General features: G+C 42.2%; 1 protein-coding gene and 1 long non-coding RNA gene across 3 annotated transcripts; one reads left to right on the top strand and one right to left on the bottom strand.

Annotated features, from left to right (window-relative positions):
• Nucleotides 1-396: 396 nt before the first annotated feature.
• Nucleotides 397-15,173, bottom strand: LOC102298242 (F-box only protein 33). Its single transcript, XM_005933893.3, has 6 exons — nt 14,618-15,173; nt 11,903-12,013; nt 9,916-10,076; nt 9,622-9,830; nt 9,220-9,517; nt 397-8,736 (listed from the first exon to the last, which is right to left on the bottom strand). Exons 1-6 carry the CDS (start codon nt 15,049-15,051, stop codon nt 8,471-8,473), a joined length of 1,479 nt encoding a protein of 492 aa, XP_005933955.1. The 5' UTR covers nt 15,052-15,173; the 3' UTR covers nt 397-8,470.
• Nucleotides 15,174-15,176: 3 nt separating this feature from the next.
• LOC102298772 lies at nt 15,177-24,549 on the top strand. 2 transcript variants are annotated; one of them, XR_006054968.1, is made up of 4 exons: nt 15,216-15,287; nt 19,615-19,740; nt 19,856-19,922; nt 22,644-24,549. It is a non-coding gene; the product is annotated as an uncharacterized LOC102298772 (long non-coding RNA). The 2 variants fall into 2 exon arrangements; XR_006054969.1 differs by lacking the exon at nt 19,615-19,740 and having other exon boundaries at nt 15,177-15,287.
• Nucleotides 24,550-27,868: the final 3,319 nt, after the last annotated feature.

Below are 27,868 nucleotides of genomic sequence, written 5' to 3'. Positions count from 1 at the left end.
TTAAAAAAACAAAACAAAACAAAACAAAAAAAAATCCCAAAGGTCATTAGGAGCAGTTATTGTTTTTTAGACTAACGGGTGTGGAGGTGTGAAAAAGGCTGGGGACCACTGGATTAAGAGACAATAGACTACTTAAAGACACACAGGAAACCAGTGGGTCATATAATGTCCCTGCAGACTAATTGTGATTAAGTTAGTTTAGGGTCTACTTGACATTCATGCACAATCTGCAGCTATTGTTTGTTTCTTTGTGGTACTTCAAATCAGAATAACTATGGTCTGGTTTGGTTTGATTGGAGATTGCAGAACGACAGGCGACTTCTTTCCAATGCCAGTTTTTTAATGGATTTAAGGGGGGGGAAGAAGAAGAAGCAAAAAAAGGACAAACGAAGCAAGTGACTTTTTATTATTTTTATTCACTGACTAAAAGAAGAGAAGCATTCATTCCACAATAATTCAAATCAACATTCGGCAGGTTGACCCCTCAATTGTATGCCATCTGTCATTTCAGAGGTTTTACGTGGAGGTTTATAACGCGTCCTCCCTTTTCTTCACCACAGAGCCATGGATCAACACTGTTCAATGATAAAATCTGTCCTCTTACTTCCAGAGGACTCTTCCCCTGCAGACTAATCCAAAAAACAAAAAACAAAAAAAAACAAAACAGCTGGGACAATTTCAAATATCACTTTTGTGCCTTTTCTTGTGGACATTTAGGGTAAAACTCTGTTTTGCTTGGTCTTAAAAATCCACAAGCAATCCTTTTAATCACACCTTGGTCTGTTTGATATAGCTCAGGTGAGTTACAGAATTGACTCGCTTTTAAAGCTCTGTGCAGAACAGATTTGGAAGTTTTTTTTTCCTGAAATATGCTCTGTGGTACGTGAAGTCTATCCAGCTGTGTTCTGGGTTCAGTCTGGTTCCCTGCTTACAGAAAGGAGGTAATAACCCGGTGCTATGTGCTCACGTTAACCGACACAGTCGCACAGGAACGTTACGCTCAGAATATTCAACATTAACGATGGTAAAACCATTTCTGCAAAAAAAACACACAACAACAGAGCTTCTGATTTACAAAGTCTGCGTGATTTCAGAGTATACTTCATGTTCATAAATTGAACCCGGACATGTGTTGCATAAGAGTATACCACGGTAATGCATTGTTGATACCTATACAAATATGCACTGTGTGAGTTTAGATATCTATATAGTTTATATTTCTTCCTCTATGGTTTTTCTAAAGATGCAGCCGGGCGCGGTCAGCAATGCTTGTGCCCCCTTTGTGGCCACTAGTAAGACTGCTGTTATTGCAAACTGTCCTGATTTTAAACAAATGCACAACATTCGTACCACGATAAAACTGGGGCCATCTAGCCAGTCTCACAGAGACCAAGAGTGAGCCCGACGTCACCGCTGCTGTCGCTGGGCTGGCTGACCAGAATCAAAAAGATCTTAAAACTAAATGATAAGATTTCAGAAATCATCATAAGGCCAAGTATTGTCATTGCAAGTTCTTATTAGTTTACATCTTCGTTTCTATTGTATGACAGTGAGAAAAACCAAATACAAAAATAGGAGGAAAAGAAAAAAGAAAAAGAGGATGAGTGTGGATTATATGCATTCCTCTTGCATAGTTGTATTGCTGGACTGGGCAGCAGGCCTGCCTGCCTGGCTAATTAGGAGGTTTGGCTCTCCAGACTTGACAAGAACGACTTTGTTTACCAGCCAGAAACATCACAGCCACAGTAGCTGAGATCTAAATGGAGATAGTTGGCCGACACTGAGCATGAATATCTATCAGGTCCATGATACAGTCAGGCGCTGCGTGAATCTCACCATGCATCAACGATACTGACAGAATTTGGCCAGGTTAATGCCATCAGTGCCATTTTGTCGTTTCGCCTCTACATCTACAGAGAAGCAAGTAAATGATAACACCATTACTATCGCACCCAGGCTGACATCATCGTCATCATCATCAGCTGGCTGGAAAACTAAAAGCCGGAGTGTCCAAACTTCCTGTCAGTGCTAGTACATCTAGCCTCAAACACATGTACTTATCTCTGTTACAGGACTGATTTTATACCAGTGCAATGCACATCCAGTGTTTGTCTCCAAGTTACTGAAACACATCAGGAAGCTAATCAGATTTGTCACATTCCTGCATGCGGCCAGGCCTCTGTGAGCTCATTCAGTCCTGCATGTACTGGTAGTAGTCTGTGGTCAAAGCATTTAAATGAGAAAACAAACCTAAAAAGAAATACAACGTTGCTATGAGGAAACCCTGTCTCTTCATGTTAATCCACCAGAAACACTGAACCAGCCCTGAATGTCTTTTAGGGAAGGCTTCAGGCCCAGAACCATCTCACTACCTCTTTTTCTTAAGCTATTTAAGTTTCATTTTCCAGAACATTCTGAGAGTCAACATCACAAACCCTCGAGTCGGCATCGAGTCTAAGCAACGATCAAAGTGGAAATGAAACTTGTGATGAATGTCTGCCTGTGGCTCTGAGCCCGCGTTTAGGCGGATGCAGATTTGACACAGTCTGCTGCTTTGGTACTAAAATAACACACACACTCATGACCCTGTCCATGTCAAGGGAATTAGCAGTGGCTATCACAGAGGTTTCATACCCATCCCTCTGTATAACAGCCTTGATTGGACAGTATATTTACAGTTCTGCAAGTATGCCACCAAGGCCAACTTTCTCAGATGGAGTGCATTAGAGGCCAGCTCTGTGGGTTCATTTAGGGGCCATGTGAGCCCAGTTATCTTCAAGGATTTCTCTGAATGCACATAACAGCACAAGAAAAAAATTAAATAAAAAGAAGCTAAATAATAATTAAAAAAAAGTTAAAGTATAAAATGGTCAAAAGGGCTGCGGCCACTTGAATGTGCAGTAAGTGCTGGTAATGGTCTCCTGAATAACTGACATCCCATCATCCCTCCAGAGCCTTCAAACCTGTCATTTTTAATGGCAGGACTCATTAAAAATAAGGCTCTGCTAGCTTTGTGTCAGTCAAACAAACTCCGTCTGCATATGTTATAAAAGTCAGCCCAGCACAGGCTCCTGTGCATCCAAAGTGAACATGCATCTGTGTCCTTAACATGCAGTCCCGTTTTTCACCTGCCAGACTGACTCAACATGTGAAACCACCTGATTCCACAGCCCTCTTTTTTTTTTTTTTTTTAGCACTGTGATAGTCAAGTTGCTTTTGTCACACCCCCCCCTCTGTCCTTTGTGACTTTGTGTACCGGACACAATATGGCCTCAGAATGCTGAAGCATGGCATCGCAGAAACACACATTAGAAACTCAATTTACCTCCTGAAATGAACAACACCCTTCATAACCATTTCTAAGTGTTATCACACCTCCACTCTGCTCAGACCAGCTGCTAATCTGGTGTGACTCGTCAGTTCTAGATGCATCTCTGATCTCTTCACACACAGACCATTCAAAGTAAAAAATATATAGTTTATCTGTAGATAATCTTCTTGCAGACCTTGCAGCAGTAAACTGTTTGCATGTCAGACGGCCTGAGCGACGCCTGTGTGGAATGTCCCGTTCCTAGAAGATCTCTAGCAGCAAATCACTTTATAGCTCAGGACTAAACACTTCCCCTCAAACTCGACCTTGGGTACAGGCTTACTGGCCAAACACCACATCACATGAGACACATGGGCCTTTGTCCTCACTCTGCTATCTTTCAGGGTGCAACTCCTCCTGGAAGCATCTGCGAGAGTATTTAGTCCCTGACTTTACTGAGATTGAACCTTCTTAGTTTTACATTCATTTGTTCCTCACAGTGAAACAGACGATGGACAGGGAAGAGAAAGGAGGAGGAAAACTCCAGATCACTCTGCTTAAGCCTCTGTAGGAGTGTCCTGCACTGGACCGGACTTTAAGCAACATGCACTGTAGACCCTGAGTGCCGTTTAGAGGTAACACTGTACAAGATGTGCAGCAATGCTGATCCAATAATGCCTTAAAACCTATATTCTTGTGTTTCTAAACACAGGGCACAGTCAATGACCAGACGGGAAGCCTTTTGCTCTCAGGTCTGGATTCACTCCAACCACATGGCGAGACTGTTGACATTTTATCACGTCCAGTATGGTCCAAAGTGTAAGAAGGGCAGAGTTTGACACCAAACAGACTATTAATAGTCAGTGGAATAAACATAGGGAAAAAAAGGAGTGGAGAAATATCAGAAAAGTAGGAGCTTTAAAGGAGAAAACAATACTGGACCAGCCTCCAGTCAGTGTGTGTCTTTGTGGGCACTTCAGATAGACTTGTGTCTGGGTTAAGTTTGTTCCTCTGTGGTCTTTGGCAGCTAAGAACACATCAAGGGTGGAGAACAGATCCAGTGACTCCTAATATTCTTTCAGCTTCAGGCCTGAGGTTTCCATCGTCCTCCTCCTTTTCCAAAAACCGATTGAACCCTGAGAACGAATGATTTCTGTTCCTGTTTCCCGCTGCAGAAGAAGTGATAAGACTACACTGGTGAACATGAGCAAGCCTCGCCCTCTCCCCTACAAATACAAATACACACAGGCATGCATACATCGCATGGGACTGCACAGCCAAAAACATCTTATTTATATATTTCTACTGCATACAAGTGAAAAGCTGAGCAGAAAAATGTAGGCAGGATCTGAGAGGAATCAAAACACGATGGCTGCTAAAACCTTCATCACTGCAGCTTTTAACCCTTAAAAACTGAACTAATAATAACAACACCTAACAAAGCCAATATTTTTCTGACAGGCAAGGTTTGAAAAGCAGTGAGACTTCAGAGGCTTTCAGGCACAAGATGGCTCAATATTTAGCTATTGGCCACAATGCTGGACTGGTTGCACTTCTGTTTGACCTCTTGTCTCCTTGGAAGGATAAACCAGGATTTCTCTCAACGTGCCTTCACTAAAATAGAGTTTTTTCCATTTCTAGTTTTGTGGCACAAGTATTTCAGCAAGCTAACAAATCTGAACTGTAATTCTGATTATCTGAGCTTAATCTCTGGTAAAAACACCATTCCTTCCTTTAATTTTGGCAGATAAACAGCCAAATCTAAGTTCTAGCATGAAGCCAATAAAATCTACAGACTTGTGAAGACAGGAAAGTGCTGATGAAACGAGAGTGGAACAGCTTCTTAAAAAAAAAAATCTACTTGCTTATTTGAGGTGACCATTTACTTTGACATTACATTCTACTAAACACTGCCGTCATTTTTACACCTCTTACCTGTCTGACATCTACGAACAATACGAAGCTCTAACAGCTCTAACATCTCTCACATAAAAGAGCTTTTAAAAAGAAGAAAGGAGGAGGAGGAGCGTGGAAGAAGATGACATTAAAAAACCAACACGTTTTGGTCTGAATGTGTGATGTTGGTACATTTCCCCTCTGAGTGTACAGAGCTATTTACAGCCACAAACAGCCTTTAAAAGAAACTCTTGGTACCAAAGTGCATTTATCCTGAGATATGAACCAAGGACTATAGAGATTATCATGGCTAAACCACCAAGGTCCCCTTAAACAGACAAGCAAACATTTGGTATCCGGGGCCAGTCGCTGCGATTAATTCATTCTGAAACTAACAAAGTGCTGGCACACTGGTTCCATATCAGTCCATGGGGAAGAGAATAAAATCACTAAGGTCAACACTGTAAACTATAGACCCTGATATGGACCTTTACAGTGTGCAGTGCCATTGTCCTCGATCTTTGCAAATCCATGCCTGAGCTGAAGCCATTTGGGTGGGCAGCTTTTCTGACAGTGGCTCGTTTACTCACGAAATTTGGGTCTAAAGTCTAACCCAACTTCCATTTTTCCTGTTAAAACCTCAACTCAGAAAACTCCAATAGGACCTCATAGCCACTGAGCAGTCACAGCACTGTAGGATCACACTGCTATACTGAGCCCAGTAATCAACTGATGGTGCTTGGGTCTATCTGGAGTCATTTGGTCTATGATGCCTCGCTTTAGCTGTTAACATTCATTTCATGTATTAAAGTGATCGCATTCACTTGAAAGCAGACAAGTAAAGACACTGACTTAATCAAAGTCATGCAATTGTGAATGAATGAGGACAAGCTCAGCCAGACCCACAGTGCCAAAGCATTTCACCTCAGATGACCGACCATCAGTTCAAACATTAATTGGGCCCAGCAGGTCCCCCATTGACAGCATAGATTCATTTGAACCACCCCACAGCCTCTCAGTCCCTCACATCTACTGAAGATATAAGACACGTGCAGCAAGCAGCATGGTTGTGCCATTCTTTAGTCTTTATCAACCATAATCTTTGAAAACAAATGTATGATTAGGTTTGCTGACCCCTCCGACTGAGGGTCTATCGGATGGCAAGATAAACAACAACATCAATAACAACAACTGTAGCCTGAAAACAAGGGGCTGTTTCAAAAGGCAACTGTGACTCAAGAGAAAATAATTCAAAGAAAATAAAATAAAAACAAAACTTCTACTCACATTAACTGATTGTTTCACACAAGCTACACAACATTGCCACCACTGCTGGTCTTAGAGACATTAAAAGCCTACCTGAGACTGACAGAAGCAGCTTTCGTCACATGACCCGAAACCTTACTGTGCTGCTGCATTGAAGGAGGAAGAGGAAGAAGGGGAAAAAAAAAAAAAAAAAAAAAAAAAAAAAGAGCAGTCTTGGCTGTCAGTGAAACCTACGATGTTAAAACTCAGCTATTCAGCAAGAGTAAGCCTTCAATGGCTGGCCAACAGCGTCAGAAATGAATTAAGTTACATTCAATGCACCCATTCCTCCCTCCTTGCTCTCAATCATGATTTGTTCCCCCTCAAAAAGAAAGAAGAGCTCTTCCTACCAACAGTACTGCTGCCATGATCTGTGTGATAGCTGCTCCTGCAGAATACTGCTGCTGTTCTAACATGGCCTCACCAAGAGTTTGGAAGCTGTTACAAAAGAGATTACTTAAATCACAAATATACATATGGCATTAAGGAACAAAACCCCGTTTTCTCTTAAAAAAAAAAATATGAAGGACTACTTGAAGATGTTTTTGACCTCAGAGCCCTCCAGCGTCATGATTTTTGACTTTGTGTCATGCGTCCCTTCTGCGTTCTTACAAACAACTGGAAGACTCTGAAATCAGAAAGGCAGAGATATTCATCCTGAAAGTAGAAAAAGATTTTCTAGTTGTCGTTTTGTGATGAGCTGAATTTTGTAGTTTGGCCCTGAAAGCGAGTCAGAATACGGGGCTTCCCCATTTAGCTGATGCTGAGGTTTCCCTAGAAAGTCAACAAGTGAGCAGGGTGCAAAGTGTGTTGGCGACAAGCATGTAACAATATTCTCCTCAACACCATCGGTAAGGATCTCAAAACCTCTAAACTATTTTGGCTTTGAGTCGCCCCCCCCCTCAATAATTATCAGTTATGGTGATGACACGGCTGTTACATTAAAACTCACTAGCAGCAGCCACAGCCATTTTACAGTGGCGTTTCCCACCCGGCTGGCAAGGCTCTCGAACTAGTGGACAAGTGCACGAGATGCTCTTTCAGAGCAACAGAAGAAGCAGCTATGGTTGTGTTACCCAGGAAGTTACTAATCAGTAAGTTTACAGACTCCAGACAGATGGACACAGAGCAATGGTTTGTTAAAAAGATTAAAAAAGAAAAAAGAAAAAAGAAAAAGAGAAACAAAAGAACTAAAGCTAATAGCTTGTGCCTGAACACACAACCCTTCTTAAATCCCTACAGTTCATCACTCAACCCGCCTGCCTGTCCTGTTCTAGCAGTGAGCAGGATAATAATATATCTGTATTTAAATACACACAAAGCCAATACAGGCAAGGGAACCACCACACGGGAAGAAGGAAAAAGAAACCTCAACTGGGTTATACAAAGAGCAAGGAGGGATGGAAACAGTCAAATTAAAAAAACAAAGGAAAACAAAACAAATCAAAAGGTACATTACACAGATGCTCCAGAAGTTATTAAGGTGAAGGAGAGAGCTCTGAATACTTGTGGGCAAGACCAGACCAGACTGAGCTGAGCGGGCGCTGGAAGCCGCACGCTGACCCACAAACTAAAACCTGTGAAGTCCTGCCAGCTGTCAGATCTCTGTGTGATATTCAAACCGAATGCTTTTCAGATTGTAATTAGCAATCCAGTTTTAAGTGAATACTCCTGTCTGCAATATACATATATTTAAAACATCAGAAGCTGAATCCATTTTTCAAGCGACTGGCCAACTGGATAATAAGAGCAGCAAAGCAAGACGACGTTGAAAAATGGTCAGACTTAATTATGGAAAAAAATTTAAAAAATAAAAACAATCAGCTCACGTCAGTTCACATAATTTATAGACTATTCTTAAGCTCCACTTTAGATTTCTCGTTGGGTCTTGCACTCTGTTGGTCTGGTCTGGTCTTGACACAGTTTAGGCTGTGATGTCTTGGGTTTGCCATCCCCTGTCTACATGCCCATGCTGAAGGCGCGCAGCTCATGATGGAAGTGCTGGGTGGGTTCGGACAAAAACACGCTGGAATCCAGGCAAGGCTGCCAGACACGGCCGAGGCCCAGAGAAACCTCCTTGACCAGGTTGTGGACTGGGTCGCCCTCTACGCACACCGACTGGTCTGGATCAAAGTCGATGCTCTCCTCGGAGACTGTCAGGACACGGAGACTGGAGCCTCGCAGTCGGGAGATGGCCACCAAGTTATGGGACCACACAGTGTAACCTAAATGGATTCAGGCATTAATCATTCAGATTTCAAAGCTAATAATGAACATGTTTTGCAGATTTATACTCGAAACAAACCATAACAACTTCTTTTTTATACGGCCTACAGGAAGGCAAGACTGCCAATGAACTCTGCAGTTACTTTACTGCTGGCTTCCTTCAAGCTACATTAGCTCTCCTGCTAGCAGCCAGTGCACTACTGCCGATGCGCAGTGTAGTAAGCATACCACTGAATTAAATAATAGTCTGTAGACTGGCTTTTAAATATATTAAAAAAAATAAAATTATTCAGCTTTTTCCAGGGATGCAATCTAAAAATATTGGACTGGTGTGTCCACAGTCACAACAGTAAGTCCACAGCTTGCTGCACTGTTTAGAAAACAGTCACTACAGGCCTGTTTTGTATGGAATTATTACCACTAGCCACACAGATCTGACCAACTACAGCTCACATTCTATCAAAGAAACAAACTGAACTCACCATGTATCACGAGTACAGCCAGCTGAGTACATCTCCATGTCAAGAGGACCAAAGGGTCTTCGTTACGATTGATGCTGAGGTCAGGGAAGTCAGGGCCATCCCTCAGGAGAAGGAAGTGAGTCAGTGTTTTGTTGTACTGCTGGGAGATGAGCTCCAGTGTGGCGTCGGTCACCGGCATGCTGTAACTGTCGAGGTGAAGTCGCTCGAGGGGAAGGCTCGGCTTTAGGACCCTGAGGAGCTCAGAGCTGTCGACCTCCAGGGCCATGACATACACTCGCAGGTTGGCGCTTACACGAACCTGGGGAAGACCAGGTAAACTTACTGATATGCTACAATTTACTAAATACACAGAGCCTCAATTCAGCATGAAATAAAAGCCACAATACAGAATCACAGCAGTACCAGTGCCTTCCAGTTATCCTCTGTAGCGGTCCCTTCTAATGATTTAAACTCCAGGGTGGCCCCGTTGAGCAGCAGGGAGAGGCGATGAAGTGGAGTTCGCCGTGGAGATGCCAGCAAACCACAAAGCTCAGATGTAAAGTCAGTAAAATCGAGAGCCAGAGAATGAAGGTTAGAGAGGCGATCCAACTCAGATGGGGAGACGAGGGGCCCTGAGGGAAATTCGGAGGAAAACTTTCAGTTATTCAGCATTACTGTCACATAATGTTTACAAACTAGATGATGTAACAGACATACCTAGCTGATGGTCCAGTAAACTTAGGTGCTGTAGGGTCTCAGCTGAAGGATTGGACAGGCAGGATAAAGAACAGGAAGTCACCAGGCCCAGCATGAAGCTACAAGACAGCCACCTCAGCTGCCTGCTGTTGGAGAGGACCTCCATAAACAACTGTTGGATTCTATTGAGAGACAAAGAAAGACCATTTAAAAAACCAGAATGACTACAGCTGCCGTCAAATCTGGTCTAAAAAAAACCCAAAACAATCCCCAAAATCATTCCTGACAGTGGAGTAAAGAAAGAAAAGATCATCAGGGTATATACACTTTCAAAATGTCCCGACTTTATGTGTTTAAATGTAAGCCTAAAATGGATCTATTGTAATGATGTCCAAACAATTTCAACACACACACTACAATCACACTGGTGGAGCTATGCTCAGCAACTTGGTGCATTTCACACAGTGTTTTATGGCCAATTGTGTCTACAACACAAACCACAGAGCACAGAAGCTACACTGAATGCACTGAAATCTCATTTTTATTTAAACATCACTTACTGAACTACTGCTCAGCTACAAAACAAATCCACAACTGCTGTGAATGAGACAAAAAGCTATCAAGGCAGGCAGTGATGTGCATGTTATTCTGAAAAGCCAGTAGTTCATGTACTCTGTAAGTTAAACTGACATTAAAAACACCTGACACAAACCGGCCAACTATGAAACTCTTCGCCAGTTAAGTGAATGCTATTGATCATACTGTTACAGTGGATCACTCTGCTGAGGAATCTGGGATCCTTGCATTCATGTGGATGTTACTGTACATCAGTAAAAACTGCAGCTGGACAATATGCTCTGGACCTCAAGAAACAAAAACAAGGCACTGTCCTCATCCTCTAAATACCCTAAGAAATCCCATGTACATGCCCCAAAAAGTGAGAGCTGTCTGGGAGGCATAATGGACACAAACACTGTATTTAAAAAACGAGGCTGTGTGACCTTCTTCATAGTCCACTTCTCATCATTGAGACAGGGAGTGGATCTACATGTACCTATCAGAGCATGGCTAGCCATCATCCACCATAATGTGTGTCCCAAATACAAAAACACTCAGAGAATGATGGGAAATAAATAAGAAATAGCAGCAGGAGGGCCGAACTCAAATGCAATGACTGATTTAGGCTGCTGCAATTAATAAACACAAATTGACAGAACATAAAAAATGGATTCAAGCCATAACAATTTCAGTCTTTTTACTTTAACACATACATACCTCTATATATCTATCTATCACTGACTGGCTCAGCTCCCTGTGCTGGGCCACCTCTCAATGACCATCCAGGTGGAAAAGTTATATTATCCTCAGAATTGTTATGCAGGGGGAAACTATATAATAAAGCCAGGAGCTTTTCTTTCAAGCTGTAAATATGTTTCTTAAAGCTGTAAAGTTGGCCATTTAAAAATGGAGTCTATTGGGACTGATTTGCTTTTGGAGCCAGCCTCAAGTGGCCAGCATTTTTGGCACTTCCGCATTGGTTTAATTCATTTGCTGTCTGCTCAGTGCAGAGGTGTGTGCATGCATTCAGATTTGATAGGAATCAAAATTTTCCATCAGGGTCGATATACGTAGACGTTGGATACTGGGTTATGTAAATGGCCACTATTTAAAGCCCTCAGTCTCTTAAACACCAACAACACACAAAAACAAACACTCCTTTTTCAGAGAGTCAATGCTTTGTAATAACACTCAGTTTTCTAGGCGGAAACCAGACACACACTTTGAGTGTTTGACGTGGACAAAGACTGTCCTGTGATGAAAAACTGTCTTTTCTTAATTTTGTAAATTAATTGCCCTTTAGAGACACCAAATACCGCAGACTTTCCATAACAATAAGAAGATGCAATTTTGGAAATATTACTCAGTCACACCCACATGAAGCTTTAATTATCACATTTGTCAGTCATTTCAGTGAAACCTGTTTTCATGCTTCGATGTTGTGACTTACTCATTGATCTTTTTGTCCCCCTGGTGGATTAGATGCAGGTGAGAGCTGTCTAGTAGTCCCTCTTGCTGGAGAATGAATGTGTCTCCATACAGACTCAGCTTCTGCAGATTTCTGAATAGACAAAGACACGTACAGTTAGAGAGAAAAAAAAATTGCAGTTATTACTAGAACACCTGTATCAACAGCAGCAAGTCAGATGAGTCATCCGATCCAAACAACTTAAAAAAAGGTTTCAGCTGTTAAACAAACTGCAGCCATGTAGTAGTAGACTAGTAATTTAGTCTTCACTTCTCCTGAGCTGCTTTCTATCCCGCACAGAATTATGGCTGCCCTGCACTTTCCCGCAGTGCTGTTGAAAGCCCTTTATATGCTGGCACCCAAAATAGATTGGCAAAGATCAAGCAGCAGTGTATACGCCAAAGTTGATTCTTTCGAACACTGATGCCGTTAATGTAAGCATAGTGGTCACAATGCAGCCAATTACCTTGTTTCAAACAGACGATCTACACCTCTTTTGATAGTAATGTTTGGAAGATCACCAACATAAACGTGGCGAAAAGCAGAAAGGACAAATTTCTTTATAGGACCGGTTACAAACATAAGAGGGAAGGGCAGGTTTATCTGCAAATAGGATGACATTTTCTTTCACATCAGTGTTGTTTTGGCTAAATGAACCAACAGGATTAAGAGGCAATAGATTTATTCATGTTATAAACGTATTGGAAAATTTACATTTTAAGCCATTTTATCACTTCAGTTTAATTTGGTCAGACATAAGTTACAATCAAATAACTGCAAATGACAATAACATGTATATGAATATCTTAAGAAATCAGTTAACACAATTATTTTTACTGTTTTCATAATGATTGTGCTTAAAGTCAGCATCCCTATGAATGATAATGACGACCTTTAAATAGTCCAACAGTACAACGACACAAGATACCAACAGCCATTACATTATAAACAAATATGAACCTTATCTGGGTAATGTGCAGTCTTCAAATAATAGTCAAACAGGTTCCATTAACCCAGAATTTCATAATTAGTGCATCCCTACAATCAACACTTCGCAAAGTGCCATCATTTATTGAAAACAGTTCCTGTTGTAGGCCATTTTCCCAACATTTTTAAATGTCTGAATTAGCCAACTCAATACTGATGGGAACATATCCCCTGCATAAGTGTCGTACATGCACCAGTGCAACCACAAGGGTTTCATACAGCCGCACATGGCACAGGCGTACCTGCAAGGTGAAGCGCATGTTACGTTTGATGTACCCACTTCCTGTGTATCAGCTGAGAGTTCAGGTTTATGGGCTCATGTGCAGCTACTTAGTGCCCTTAGAAAGAAACAACAACTTGTCTGTTCTCATTATTCGGAACATACGTCAGTGCTGGTGGAGCTGGCTCAGTGCACTAAATGAAAGGAACAACCCCCCTGCCCCCCCCCAAAAAACAACAAAAAACAAACAAAAAAACAGGCTTTTCATTACCCAATAGCGAGCTCTGAAGTTAGAGGTTGTAGTCCTGATCTTTTCAAAACTACCATGCACAAAACAGACCACAGTTCTTAGATTCTCATAATGCTTCATCACCATGATGAGATCAGTGGAACAAGTTCATCCATTTATTTCAGTTCTGCTTTCCCCACCAAGCCCACTTTCACAATTCTACATCTGGATGAACCCAAATTTGTCACATTTTAAAAGTGTGTTTGAATAAATCAGGTGTCTGGAAGTGGATTACCACAGATAGATCATTATTGGTGTCTGACTATATGTTGCCTGATACACACCTATAGTCAGTGAAAGTGTTGTGTAGGAAGTGGGAGAACATCCTTCCTTTGCCGCTGAAGCTTATAAAAACAACAGCCTGTTACTGAACTGAAACGTTATCAGTTAAAAGACAGCATTGGCACCAAATGCAACTTTCTGGATCTAGCTATTAAAGCTGTACACCAGCAGGGAAGTGGGAAAGGGTTTAAGTTGTCCTTAAACTGAAACAACTTTAAAACAAACAACAAAATAATGTCAAATATGTCAACCCCTTTAGTAGAATTAAGACAAAGCAACCAGTTTTGAATGCCAGCATCACAAAACACTGTAAAGAAGACGGGAGAAGGTGGAAAAAGGTGTGACACAGCTGCACCAATGAAATTAGAAGCGTTAACAGTGTCAAATTTTGACAGAGTAGGAGAAATTATCCTTTGTGTGTGTGAGAGAGAATATAAGTGATCACGTCCTACAAACGGACAACAGGCTAAATACATCCACACACTGTATATGTGTGTGTGTGTCAGTGCTGATATCAGCAAGTCACAGCCAACAAAGCCTTCTAGTCTCCACCAGTGCTGCATTGTACCTGCTGCTATGGAGAGACCATAATGAGAAGTGTAAAATAGGACAGGTGACAAAAGGCATGCAGATGCCTCGCACATGCACCACCATTTAATTTATACATGCAAAGGTGCCCTTAATAAACCATATGCATAACGCTTGCTGCCACTGCAAAGACATGGCATGATTACGTAACTCTTAATGCCAGGGTTTGTTTATAGCTAACTGAGCTAGCCAGTTGCTAGCTCACTGCGACGCATCTAAACCCGAGAAATTTAAAAAACAAAACAAAACAGGGCGAACATGTCAAGCGAATTTTTCACTCCAATTAAAAATATCAAAGCAGACATTTTCAGAGGTTATTTTCTAGAATTACCTATTGTTTCGGATGCTGGTGAACACACATAACACCTGGTCCAAGTAGGTGGCCACGGCATCCCTCCATCGCTCCTTGTGCTGCGGGTCGCTATCGGGACCCGGAGGCTGGTCCATTCTGGCGGACGACGGGTCGCTGTTCTGATGGCTAAGGTTTCCTTCCACCGGTGCGAGCTCTAGCTGCAACTCTCGCACAAAAGAGCCAAACTTTCGCATAAGGAACTCAAGCTTCGGGGTTTCGTCAGAGCTGGAGCATCCACCACCACCTATTCGCAGTTTGAGCTCGGTCCACAGCGCGGGGTAGAACAAACACTCCCTCCAGCGAGAGCACACAGCCGAGGCCCGGAGCTTGTCTCGGTCGGACAGAAAGGAGAATATGTGGACAATAAGCTCGCTGGGCAAAGCCATGGCTCCGACACCCCCGCACAGAGCCATGGCGAGCTAAAAACGGCAAAAGCTGCTGTCGAAAAACCAACCAGACGTAAACGAAATGTCACAACCGTTTATTAAAGCGACGAGGTAGCAGCTGCGAATAGCAGCGACGTTTCTTCCTCTCGGCAAAAACAAACCGTTTTCAGCTTTGCCTTCAATACTACTGGAACGTACCACTCCACCGAATTACACGGGGACGGAAACAATCTCCACAAACCTTATCCAAGCATCCATCGCAGGTATTTCTTTTTTATTTCCTAACACTAATATTTTATTCTACCATGCTGATGACTTAGTGGTATTTTCATCAGATTTGGGGTAACCCGTGGCCGCATCGATACCTTGTCACTTGAATGGTTTCATCCGAAGGTGTTGTTATTTTTGCCATACTGACGTGCTCCGTTAGAGGGCAGTGTTTCTCGGCTGGAAAAAACCCGAGCCTCCACATGATCTTTATTTTGGAGTTCCAGCACGACACACCCCCTCCAGTTCATGCCACACTCAAAAAAACAGAAAGAAAAAAATTACAAGGACAAATGCATGGTATGAAAATAATTTGCACAGCATATTTTTAACCAATGAACTGCATCCAATGTGAAAAGTCTGGAAGCAAAAACTGAATGGTAATGGGAGTTTTATTTTTTTAATGTCATTATAGAAGACAAAAAAAATGATATAACTGTTAATATACTCCTACTGTAATGTACGTAAACTCTAAAGTCCCTGAAAAAAGATGAAATGTGTTTTGACATACTAACTGGAAAGGTTTTCTTGAAGACGTTTCACCTCTCATCCGAGAAGCTTCTTCAGTTCTAAGAGCAATTGGTGGAGAGTCCCGGATTTTTTCCCCATTAATTTTCTTTTGCCTTTGCTTTGTTTAATTTGGTTATTTTGTGTTCACTTTCCGGATATGCCTTAGCCTTATCGGGTAAGGTAGTTATTTGCAGTCATTTGATAAGTTAAAATCTCTCTGTGACTGTCTATTTTACCTTTGATGAAATTTTTATAACCATAATGAATGATTGTTTAACTTAAACATAGTGACACCAGTGCGTAAAGTGTAAAAGGTCAAAAAAAGCAACTCATCATGCCCCGATCTAAAGAAACAAAGTAAGTGACATCTATCTAAAGGCTTATAAAGCCATTTTTAAGGCTTTGGCACTGTGGTCTCCAGCGAACCACAGTGAGCGCTATTATCCACAAATGGATTGCGTTTGGGATCATTACTTTGCTATAACGTCCACACTCGTTTCATCTGCATCATCCTTGTAGATGGAAGCAAATTTTTTTTTAATCAAGAATGTCTCGGTACATTTTTCCATCCATCCTTCCTTCTATTATATGACAGCCCAGCTCCATGATTTGTGTCAAAGTAACTCAGGATAAAACACAGAAAAACATGAAGGAGATGTTCCTGGCCTGGGTTTTTATAGCAGATAACATTAAAAATATCCTGCAGTACATCAAAAACTGAAGAAAACCAATGACCATATGAACATTACCTGATGCTGCTGAAGTGAAGCAGAGCAAAGCAAAACCTGCAGTTTTAGAATCTAGCGCAAAAAAGACGTAAATAAAGAGCGCGGACCCCACACATCAGAATCAGCGAGCTGTCGACTTTCAGCCCCGACCGCGTTTCCGTGTACATGCTGTCGGGTGAGAAAGCCGACATCTCACAGATTCTGATGCGTCGGGTCTGCGCTCTGTGTCTACGTCTTTGTGCAGAACCCGTGTACCTGCTCTCATTTACTGTTTTAGCTGTTTGGTGGTTGTCAAAATTTTGTGAGGTTTAACCTGAGATTCTGGCATTTCGGGCAACATAAATTTATATTTAAAAATCGATTCAGGATTTTAATGAATCGATATCATGTTATCCAAGCTAGAATCGATTTTAATCATAACCCACCCCTAATAGACAGACTGTTCCTCCTGAATCCGTCTTAGTAGGTAATGTTAAAAATAATTTTATCATTCAAGTGTTTTCAGTGTGGGAGAAAGTACTCAGGGCCTTCAAGTTAAACACTATGAAAGGCAGCAACAAGTTGAATATTCAGAAACCTAAAGTATGTATCAGCAGCAGAATGGACCTAAAAATAAATGTCCATGTTTTAGTTATATGAAACTGAGTATTTTGGATTAGCAGTACTGCTGTGTTTGTTGTATCATATTGCTGTAATTGTTTTGAGGTAAGTTTATCTATAGTGTCACATGATATTGTGACACTGTAGGCAATCGGGGTGATCGTGGCTCAAGAGTTGGGAGTTTGCCTTGTAATTGGAAGGTTGCCGGTTTGAGCCCCGTCTTGGACAGTCTTGGTCGTTGTGTCCTTGGGCAAGACACTTCACCCGTTGCCTACTGGTGGTGGTCAGAGGGCCCGGTGGCGCCAGTGTCCGGCAGCCTCGCCTCTGTCAGTGCGCCTCAGGGTGGCTGTGGCTGCAATGTAGCTTGCCATCACCAGTGTGTGAATGACTGGTTGTGTAAAGCGCTTTGGGGTCCTTAGGGACTAGAAAAGCACTATACAAATACAGGCCATTTACCATTTATTCTATAAGGATGTTATGTGTTTGTGTACTTTCTGCCCAGTTTGACCCATTTAGCAGAAGTCAGCCTGTTTAAGGCTCTGATATCTATTCTGTATCACAGCTCGTAAATTTTCTTTTTACACATATATGTAAGCATTGAGCCAAATTTAGTAGTGCCAAAATATTAAAAGAACAATATTTGTCTCTTATATATATTCACACTGAAAAAGATACTTGTCTTTGAGTGAACATTTAAGATGATAGGAAATATAAATAACAACTTGAATCTTTACTGAAGCTCAGTATTTGACACAGAGTTCAAGTTACATCATTTTCCAAAGAGGTTCCTGCTTTATCTACAGCGTGAGTGTTGTCATGGTCTTTCTTGTCTATTGGAGTTCTGGGCTCCTCATTGAATCTCAGGTTTTTAGGGAGGTCAACTTGAATAATCGTGACATTCTTGGTATTATCGACATTATTATTATTATTGTTATATCAGAAGAATGTTGTACTATGTTGTTTACGCTGTCTGTTGTTTTCTGTGAAATACCAGCTGGCACTTCCATGTTGGGGTCAACTGTGTTAGAGGTCTGTGTAAGTTCAGGAGATGTCTGTCTTCTTTGAGGTCACTGCTTTTATGCTATTTTCTGTGATGTTGAACATTTCCATTGTTTTCTTCTGAGTGTCGTCACGGTCTTTTTTGTCTGTTGGAGTTCGGCGGTGATCGACCTTTTGGCTTTGCCTTAACCACTTTCCCCTTTTTCCTAGGCACTGGTGGTAGTGCTTTATCTCGAGGCAGTGTCAGCAACTGGTACAGGGATTTTGCCACTTTTGAAAAGTTTGGGATGTAGTGGAGCATGGTAGTTTATCTCTGAGAGCTTGTACAGGAGCTATTTCTGCTGGGTCCATGATATAACCCTCTTCGGACACCATCCGACCCAGGAAACGTACCTTTCTCTTGAAAATGTCACATTTCTGTGGGTTGAGTTTGACACCATGGTTTTGGTATCTCTGTCCAATTTAACTGGAGGGTCCCACTGAGGTGGCTTATGGCTGGAGGAGGGTGTGTTTATAACCTCATTCACCTGTATAGGAGGTTGTGAAGAAATCTGCTCCACCATGTCTTGTGTCTTTTCAGGGGTAATGGAGTACACTGCTTTTATTTCTTCCAGATGTACTAGAACAGTGTAAGGAATTAAGTTGACATTCCGCTTGTTGGTATTAGCAATCGCGACTGGGATGTACACTGACCTGCCCTCCGTTATTGTGACCAGTCCCTCAGGCAACTGTGATGGTTCATTTGGGACAAACAACAGACTCTGTCCTGAAAACTGGGCTCTAATGTGTGCACGGACATATGTGGTAGTAATGTGTTCAGCAGCCAGACATAGTCCCCTCTTTCCTGCTGGTAGTTTGCCCACACTTTGGCTTTGGTCTGGTAATTGCAATAGTTTTAGCACTGATTTAGCAGTGTTTAATGACAGGATCTGGCTGATTTTTCGAACATTTGCTTGCCCCATTTATTCACAACTTTCTCTATTGCATTAAATCCAATAATGGGCAGTTGTGCAACACTAGGGTCACTGCAAACAAGCATTGGAAATGGCCTGTATTTGTATAGCGCTTTACTAGTCCCTAAGGACCCCCAAAGCGCTTTACACATCCAGTTATCCACCCATTCACACACACATTCACACACTGGTGATGGCAAGCCACATTGTAGCCACAGCCACCCTGGGGCGCACTGACAGAGGCGAGGCTGCCGGACACTGGCGCCACCGGGCCCTCTGACCACCACCAGTAGGCAACGGGTGAAGTGTCTTGCCCAAGGACACAACGACCGAGACTGTCCAAGCCGGGGCTCGAACCGGCAACCTTCCGATTACAAGGCGAACTCCAACGAGCCTTGTCGTGGATCGTGGCTCCAACTCTTGAGCCACGATCGCTCACCACACTTCACAGAGATTTTGCTGCCAAGGATGGAGAGTCTCAGTTTAATTCTTTCTGAAGGTAACATCCCTCCCTCCCTCCCCTCCATTTTCAGGGTTACAGTCCAAAAAGAATTCTATCTCTATCCACCCATCACATGGGATTTCACCACCATTAGCCGCTAAAACTACTAGAGTTTCTGTTCTCAAAAGCTCAGCAAGTGGCCTGACAGTACTGTGTGGTAGGTGCTGTTTTCACCACTCATTGCTAATAAGACTTGAAAATAAGAACATAAAACCAACAAATCTCAGTAAAAGAACAGTAAAAAACAAAAGTCTCACCGTCTGTGTCTGCAGAGCATCAAACCTAAGAATCCTTAAAGATCTACATCGACATCCGCAAGAAGCTGAAGGCTCCAACCAGGTAACACACACACATCTCGTTTGCTATCCTTGTGGGGACATCCCATTGACATAATGCTTTCCTTAGCGGCTTACCCTAACCATCAAAAATGAATGACTAACACTGACCCTACACCTAAATGTAACCCTCACACAAAAAACACATTTTGAGTGTGAAAAATACCTTCAACAGTTTTTTTTTTTTTAAATTGTACTCGACCATAACAACCTCAAAAAGATGGTGCCCAAACAGATCCTTACTCTAAATGGTGTTACCTTGGCCTCCAGCAGTCCTGTGAGGAGTCTTGGAGTCATTTATAACCAGGATTTGTCCTTTAGTGATCACATTAGACAAATATGTAGGACTTCTTTCTTTCATATATGCAATATCACCAAAATTAAGAACATCCTCTCAAAGTGGAAACTGAAATATTGGTTCACGCATTTTCTACTTCCAGGATAGACTGTTGGAATTCATTATTGTCAGGTGTTCTTAAAGCTCATTGAAAAGCCTTTACCTGATCCAAATTTTGCAGAATATAACAGACGAGCTCCCAGTTTGGATTTAGGAACACTCTCTCTGCTTTTACTATTAGACTTCTGTTTTTAATAAAGCTTGTAGTTGGTGTTGTGTAGGTGTCAGGTGACAGGTGACAGTGAACCAAACCATGTTAGGAATGTTTCCACCCACATTTGGTTGAGACAGATTGCTGCCCTACTCTAATCCTGCTTCTGTTTGATGCATCTTCCTTCTGTCATAAAGTGTTCCACATGGGGGTTCATGCAATCACTGAGGTCTCTCTAATACTGTAAGGCCTTTACTTTGAGATAATAAGGCAACGTTTAGATGTTTAGATAGATGAAATAAAGTTGAGGCCTGCGGTGCCTATTAGGTGTGGAAGGGGAAAGATGCATCTACAGGGAGTGCAGAATTATTAGGCAAGTTGTATTTTTGAGGAATAATTTTATTATTGAACAACAACCATGTTCTCAATGAACCCAAAAAACTCATTAATATCAAAGCTGAATGTTTTTGGAAGTAGTTTTTAGTTTTAGCTATTTTAGGGGGATATCTGTGTGTGCAGGTGACTATTACTGTGCATAATTATTAGGCAACTTAACAAAAAACAAATTTAAACCCATTTACATTATTTATTTTTACCAGTGAAACCAATATAACATCTCCACATTCACAAATATACATTTCTGACATTCAAAAACAAAAGAAAAACAAATAGGCGACCAATATAGCCACCTTTCTTTGCAAGGACACTCAAAAGCCTGCCATCCATGGATTCTGTCAGTGTTTTGATCTGTTCACCATCAACATTGCGTGCAGCAGCAACCACAGCCTCCCAGACACTGTTCAGAGAGGTGTACTGTTTTCCCTCCTTGTAAATCTCACATTTGATGATGGACCACAGGTTGTCAATGGGGTTCAGATCAGGTGAACAAGGTGGCCATGTCATTAGTTTTTCTTCTTTTATACCCTTTCTTGCCAGCCACGCTGTGGAGTACTTGGACACATGTGATGGAGCATTGTCCTGCATGAAAATCATGTTTTTCTTGAAGGATGCAGACTTCTTCCTGTACCACTGCTTGAAGAAGGTGTCTTCCAGAAACTGGCAGTAGGACTGGGAGTTGAGCTTGACTCCATTCTCAACCCGAAAAGGCCCCACAAGCTCATCTTTGACGATACCAGCCCAAACCAGTACTCCACCTCCACCTTGCTGGCGTCTGAGTGGGACTGGAGCTCTCTGCCCTTTACCAATCCAGCCACGGGCCCATCCATCTGGCCCATCAAGACTCACTCTCATTTCATCAGTCCATAAAACCTTAGAAAAACCAGTCTTGAGATATTTCTTGGCCCAGTCTTGACGTTTCAGCTTGTGTGTCTTGTTCAGTGGTGGTCGTCTTTCAGCCTTTCTTACCTTGGCCATGTCTCTGAGTATTGCACACCTTGTGCTTTTGGGCACTCCAGTGATGTTGCAGCTCTGAAATATGGCCAAACTGGTGGCAAGTGGCATCTTGGCAGCTGCACGCTTGACTTTTCTCAGTTCATGGGCAGTTATTTTGCGCCTTGGTTTTTCCACACGCTTCTTGCGACCCTGTTGACTATTTTGAATGAAACACTTGATTGTTCGATGATCACGCTTCAGAAGCTTTGCAATTTTGAGACTGCTGCATCCCTCTGCAAGATATCTCACTATTTTTGACTTTTCTGAGCCTGCCAAGTCCTTCTTTTGACCCATTTTGCCAAAGGAAAGGACGTTGCCTAATAATTATGCACACCTGATATAGGGTGTTGATGTCATTAGACCACACCCCTTCTCATTACAGAGATGCACATCACCTAATATGCTTAATTGGTAGTAGGCTTTCGAGCCTATACAGCTTGGAGTAAGACAACATGCATGAAGAGGATGATGTGGACAAAATACTCATTTGCCTAATAATTCTGCACTCCCTGTATAGTTACCTGTGACTTCAAGTTGGACTTGAACTGGGACTGGCTCTTCTTCATTTTGACTTCAGACCTGAGACATAAACATCAGCCTGAACTGTGACTCACCTGTACTGAATATTTGGTACCTGATTTGGGCCGTGGTCCTCTTCAGTCATCGGGTTTTTATTTAGAGCTTGTTGGTCTGTGTTTGTCCTGTAAATGACCACCATCAGTTTCTTTACGCACTTCAACATCCTGGCATGTGACTTCTTTTAATCCTTCTCTCTCACTTCTCAGCTCCTCCCACCCTCAGCACTCCCTCTGGGCCTCTGAGCCCCTTCGCTCCCCTCCCATTGCTCACTGCAGCTGATCAGGTACCCCCCGCAGATGGCAGGGAGGCACCGTCATTGTTTGAGAGTTGCAGCTGGAGGGTGAAGGCTCGCACCATGTCTCCATCATAGAGACATGGTGTCTCAGTCCTCAGACCGGAGAGACCACCTGCAGCACGAGAAAGAGATGCTGATGGAGGAGGTCAAAGCTAAGAAGGTGATCAGTCGTTCGGTAATCATAAAACTTTATTGATCCCTGCTGCCACAGAAAATAGTCACAAACACACCGCCTGCTGCAGGAGCCGGTGTGGATCCTCCACAAAGCGCTGGAGGCGGCTTAGCTGGAGAAGTAAGTCTGCGCCGAGTTTTTGGCAGAGGAGGAACGTCTGGAGCTGCTGCGACACCGCGAGTGACAGGTGGCCGACCTGTGGGGTGGCTGGACGAGGCCAAGATGGAGGTGGAGGCGGTGAGGAAGAGTCTGGCTGAGAAGGCCACGCAGGTCACTGAGCTGCAGCAGAACATCAGGATGCTGATGGAGAAGAACAACGCCAAGCAGGAGGTGAGGACAAACCAGAGGTCGCTGTCAGACTGACCTCTGGTTGGTCACGTTAAAGTAACCTGCGCACGTTTGTTTCCATGACTGAAAGTTTCCCTGAGATCTGGAGCTGTTCCTGGAGCTGCTGCTGACTCAGGAAAAAACTGAGCATGGGTGGATGTTGAGACAGAGGGCCTCTCCCGTGCATTCAACGCTCCATCTAAATGACCAGCCCAGATGATGGATGTGTCATGTGATTCAGTGGAAAACTGAGAATCGTAGCCAAAAGAAAAAAGTGGAATACTTGAGGAAGATCACGGAGCAAAAGGCTCATTGAGTGAGAGCAGTGGGCAGGTTGGTGTTCTGCACCATTTAGTTAGGTCTCTTCAGAGGTGTTTTAAAAAAAAAATTTTTCTAAGGTTTTCAGTAGTTTCCATCCATGAGTGATTTGAATTAAAACTGAAGAAATCCTCCAATATGCGTCACAAATCTTCATTTAAATGTCCTATGATTTACCATGAAATTGAGACAGTACTGATCCAGTGGCATTGGCTCCACACAGTGGAGAGTTGTAGTAATGTCTAGAAAGTTCACTGACTCAGAAATAAACACACATTGAACACCAGCCCAAAGACACTTTGCTCAGGGACTCCATGCTGCCCTCAGTCCATTCATGAACTCCTCTTGGTCTGTATGCCGTCTGCAGCCAGAAGTGAAACCTTTGCCCTGCCAGCAGGATCTCCTGCAGTGAAACCTGCAGGATCTGCACAGCAGCCTACAGCTTATGTGCAAACTTCAATAAAAAAATCTTGGAAGAGACACATCTTTCCAATCCTCTGCAGGCTCCTACCCGCTGCTGGAGGAGGGAGAGCAATTTGACCTGACCATGGACACTCAGCGCATTTCTCCATAGGAGCTGTCAGGCAGGAAACTAGGAGGGGGGGAAGGAAAAAAAGAATGCTGCTTCTATAAGTGGCAGGAGTTCAGGCAGCAGTTTGATCTGCCGGAAGGCTCAAATTCCGAAGACATCACCTGCTAACTGGATTCAGGTGGGAAGTTCCACATCCAGGCATCCAAAAGTCTGTGTGAAGGAGGCTGAGACAGAAGTGAGTATGAAAAGGAGCTTTAGGGACTTTTTATGTTCAGTTACATTTGACTATTAATTTGAAAAACAATTTCACAGAGTTTATTTTGTTTAATGTTAAAATGGGCAAATTTCATCTATCATACTGTCCATTTCGCCTGTTTCAGATTTGAAGAAATTTTCATGTCTTAAGATTTTTTTTAACCTAACATTTCAATAATGGGAAGACTGATCAGAGTGGAGAAACTGAGAAAAGGTGACTTTATTTTACATGTTAAGATGTATTATAATAAAATAATAAGACATTTTAATTATGTTATTTTGCTTTGAAGTCCATCTTTTTCTTGGTATTATAATGAGAAGGCAAAACCCTGTCTCACAGCTTTAATGATGAAAGCTGAAACTACCTTAAAATATTCCTCTCATGAGAGGAATAAAACCTTTGATGGTGACTTGTCAACAAGATGAAGCGCTTATGTTTTAGTCTCCACAGCTCACGCTCAGTTTAGTGTTTGGACATCTTCTGGGTAATTACACATTGTCTTAATACGATTATTCAAGCATAAGTGGAAAGGAAAACACACATTAGATTTAGTAACGGCACACATTTACAATGTAAATTACATGTTGTTCAGCAAACGACACGTTCGTTTTTTAACAACAGCAGTTATTTTCTGCAGTGAAAGAAGAAATAAGGAAAAAAAACATTAAAGTAATCATGTGAGTGACACATAAGGTGCTTTATTGACCCCCTATTATTAAAGTAACACTACACAACTTTTAAAAGTAGAAAACTGCCCTTTTTCCCTATAATTCTACACTTAACAACCAATGATGTAAAAGTATGTTTCTGGACATTTCTGTTGAAGATTTGAGTTGTTAATTTTTAGATTCAGAGCCCATATTTTGTTCTTTCTAGAAGCCCATTTGACAGTGATTACAATGTTAAGCTGTCTTTGGATCGAGCAGTTTATCCCTTTCTGCCTGATCAGTGAGAGCCTTCTGCCTTCCCTTCCTGTACAGTCTTAGCTGTATGCTTCAGATCATTGGGGACCTTCACTTCAGTCTCATGTTGGTGCACTCTGGACCAGATTTCCTTCTCTGTAACATGTAATAATCCTCCCTTTGAGGTCATTGCTTAGAGGCACCTACATTATGTCATACTGCTCCAGCACGCTTTTTTCAGGGACAGTACTGTCAGGTAATGAGCTGTACCTGCAGTTTGTCAAACGAGTTGCTTGGAGTTCTCACCAAAGGGCTTAATTTATGTCTTATTACACCAGACAGTCTCTTATTCTAGTGCTCTCAAATGCTGTTTGGTGGGCAATCACACCTATTACTCAGAGCTGCTTTAGCATTAAGGCCTCTGTGCAAAAGCTAAGCTTTGTTAGAGTGACTGTTTGGTTGCACGCACGCACGCACGCACGCACGCACGCACGCACGCACGCACGCACGCACCCACACACACACAGCTTGGTGTCTTTCTAAACTATGTCCAATTAATCCAGTTTACCCCGGTTGGAATCCAATCAAGGTTTAGACACATGGCAATGCAGGCAGGAGACATCTGACCCCAATTTTTCGGGTGCTACAGCACCGAAATGATCTTAGTGCTTTTGTAAATGACAGATTTCACCTGTAACAGTTATATTAACTTGAAACTGCTTTTATTCAGATGATGGAGATGAGTAAACAAAGCAGACACACTGTGTGACCTGTGGATGCAGACCACCCTCAGACACAGACATCCAGATCAAAGCGTCTTTGTCCTCCTCTCCTTCTGCTCCTCGTTGTTTCCTTCAGGGGGTCACCACCATGCATCTTCCTTAGCATAATTTCTTCTGGCACCCTGCTAAGTAAGAGCTCCAGTGGTGGATGTTGTTAATCTGAGCCCAGCATGGAAGTCTCATTTGTGATGATCTGCATATTTGATTTGGCAAAGACTTTAAAACTCGCTGATGCAACCTTTCCCCATTTATCTGGGTTTGGGATTAGCATTTGGAGTACACTGGCTTGTGGTTTCAATGTGGCTCTACAACAGGGGTAGGCAACTCCAGGCCTCGAGTGCCAGTGTCCTGCAGGTTTTAGATGTGTCCATGATCCATCACAGCTGATTTAAAGGGCTAAATGACTCCTCAGCATTTCTGAAGTTCTCCAGAAGCCTGGTAATGAACTAATCATTTGATTCAGGTGTGTTAACCCAGGATGCGATCTAAAACCTGCAGGACACAGGCACGCGAGGCCTGGAGTTGCCTACCCCTGCTCTACAACTTCACATATATTAGGTAAGGCAAACACCAGAAAAACCAAAGCTTTCAAAAATGGAAAGAAATTAATAAAAGTTAAACTGTGAAAAAACCAAAAACCATGAAAAACATTTTTTGGGACTTTTTGGGACTAAAATCACAGAAATCCCACAGATTTCATGCCTCCCTCCCGTCTGGTTATTTGAGCTGGCAGTTATCAAAGTGACCTCTAGTGATAGCTTTTCATGTAGGTAGTTTTGAGTGTTTTTAATTTTTAGGTTTTTAGATGAGCTGAATGGAATTTGTGCCACTCAGAGCGTTCCAAATTAATAATCTCTTTTCAGAATTTGTGCCTAGTACAATGGAACTGAAGAGATAATCCACAGAATTAATTGTATGCATTTTCTATGGGAATATCTTCAACAGTCCACTACAAATCAATTGCCTGTAATGAGTGCAAATTGCCAAATGGGTATTAGTTGTTCCATCCACATGCTAACCAAGCTGAAGCATTTCCTCGTGGCTTGCGAGATCAGCTTTTTAGCAGACGGCCTGGCTTTTTTACAGAAGTGTCCTTGAGCAAGACACTTAATCCCACATGCTGCCTGATTTTTTTCACCCCAACCAGAGGGCAAAACATACTTTGATCCTTCATAAATTAAAGTACATCACATCAAATGAGGCTTAATGTGTTTGAATACCAATGTGCGGGAGGGATGTGCCTAAACTCTGAATTTGCATTTGTGAGATAATCGGTTTTATTTACACCTGCAGAGTCTGATGGAAGTTATTATGGCTCTCATGCTGATACTATAATGATGCTTCAGGTGTTAGTCTGTAGTAAAGTTAAGTGCTTTCCCCAGTGATGAATTTGTTTCTGCAAAAGCAACAACAAAAAACAGAAAAACCCAGAGCAATGTAGATTGCAGCCACATGTAAGTGGTGAAAATCGAATGACTGCAGAGTAAACAATAAGAAAACTATTTGTTGTGCTTGCCTGTGTGGGCATTAACAAGAGTCTGGCTCCCTTGTTGCAGTCTGCTAATCAATGACATCCTTACAAACTCCATGTCGGTGCTTTGATTGCTTGCAGATGTGACGGTGTCTTTCTCTGAATACTCATCAGGTTGTGAGATTTCACCACTCAGACAACAACCTGTCTAGATGACCACTGGGACTATTTTTATGCCACCAAGCTGACAACCTGCCAGCAAAAAAGAAAATTAAAGCTAAAAGAAACAAGGGCAACTTGATTGATGTCACTGATTAAAAAGAACCCTGTATTTATGTGGAGGCAATGTTCACCCTCAACAATTTTTAAATGGAAA

This window comes from Haplochromis burtoni, unplaced genomic scaffold (genome assembly GCF_018398535.1).
Source record: "Haplochromis burtoni strain Fernald_Lab_line unplaced genomic scaffold, NCSU_Asbu1 Contig_174, whole genome shotgun sequence".
Classification (NCBI taxonomy): Eukaryota; Metazoa; Chordata; class Actinopteri; order Cichliformes; family Cichlidae; genus Haplochromis; species Haplochromis burtoni.
Note: the sequence above shows the minus strand (reverse complement) of the source record. Positions and strands in the feature narration are given on the sequence as shown.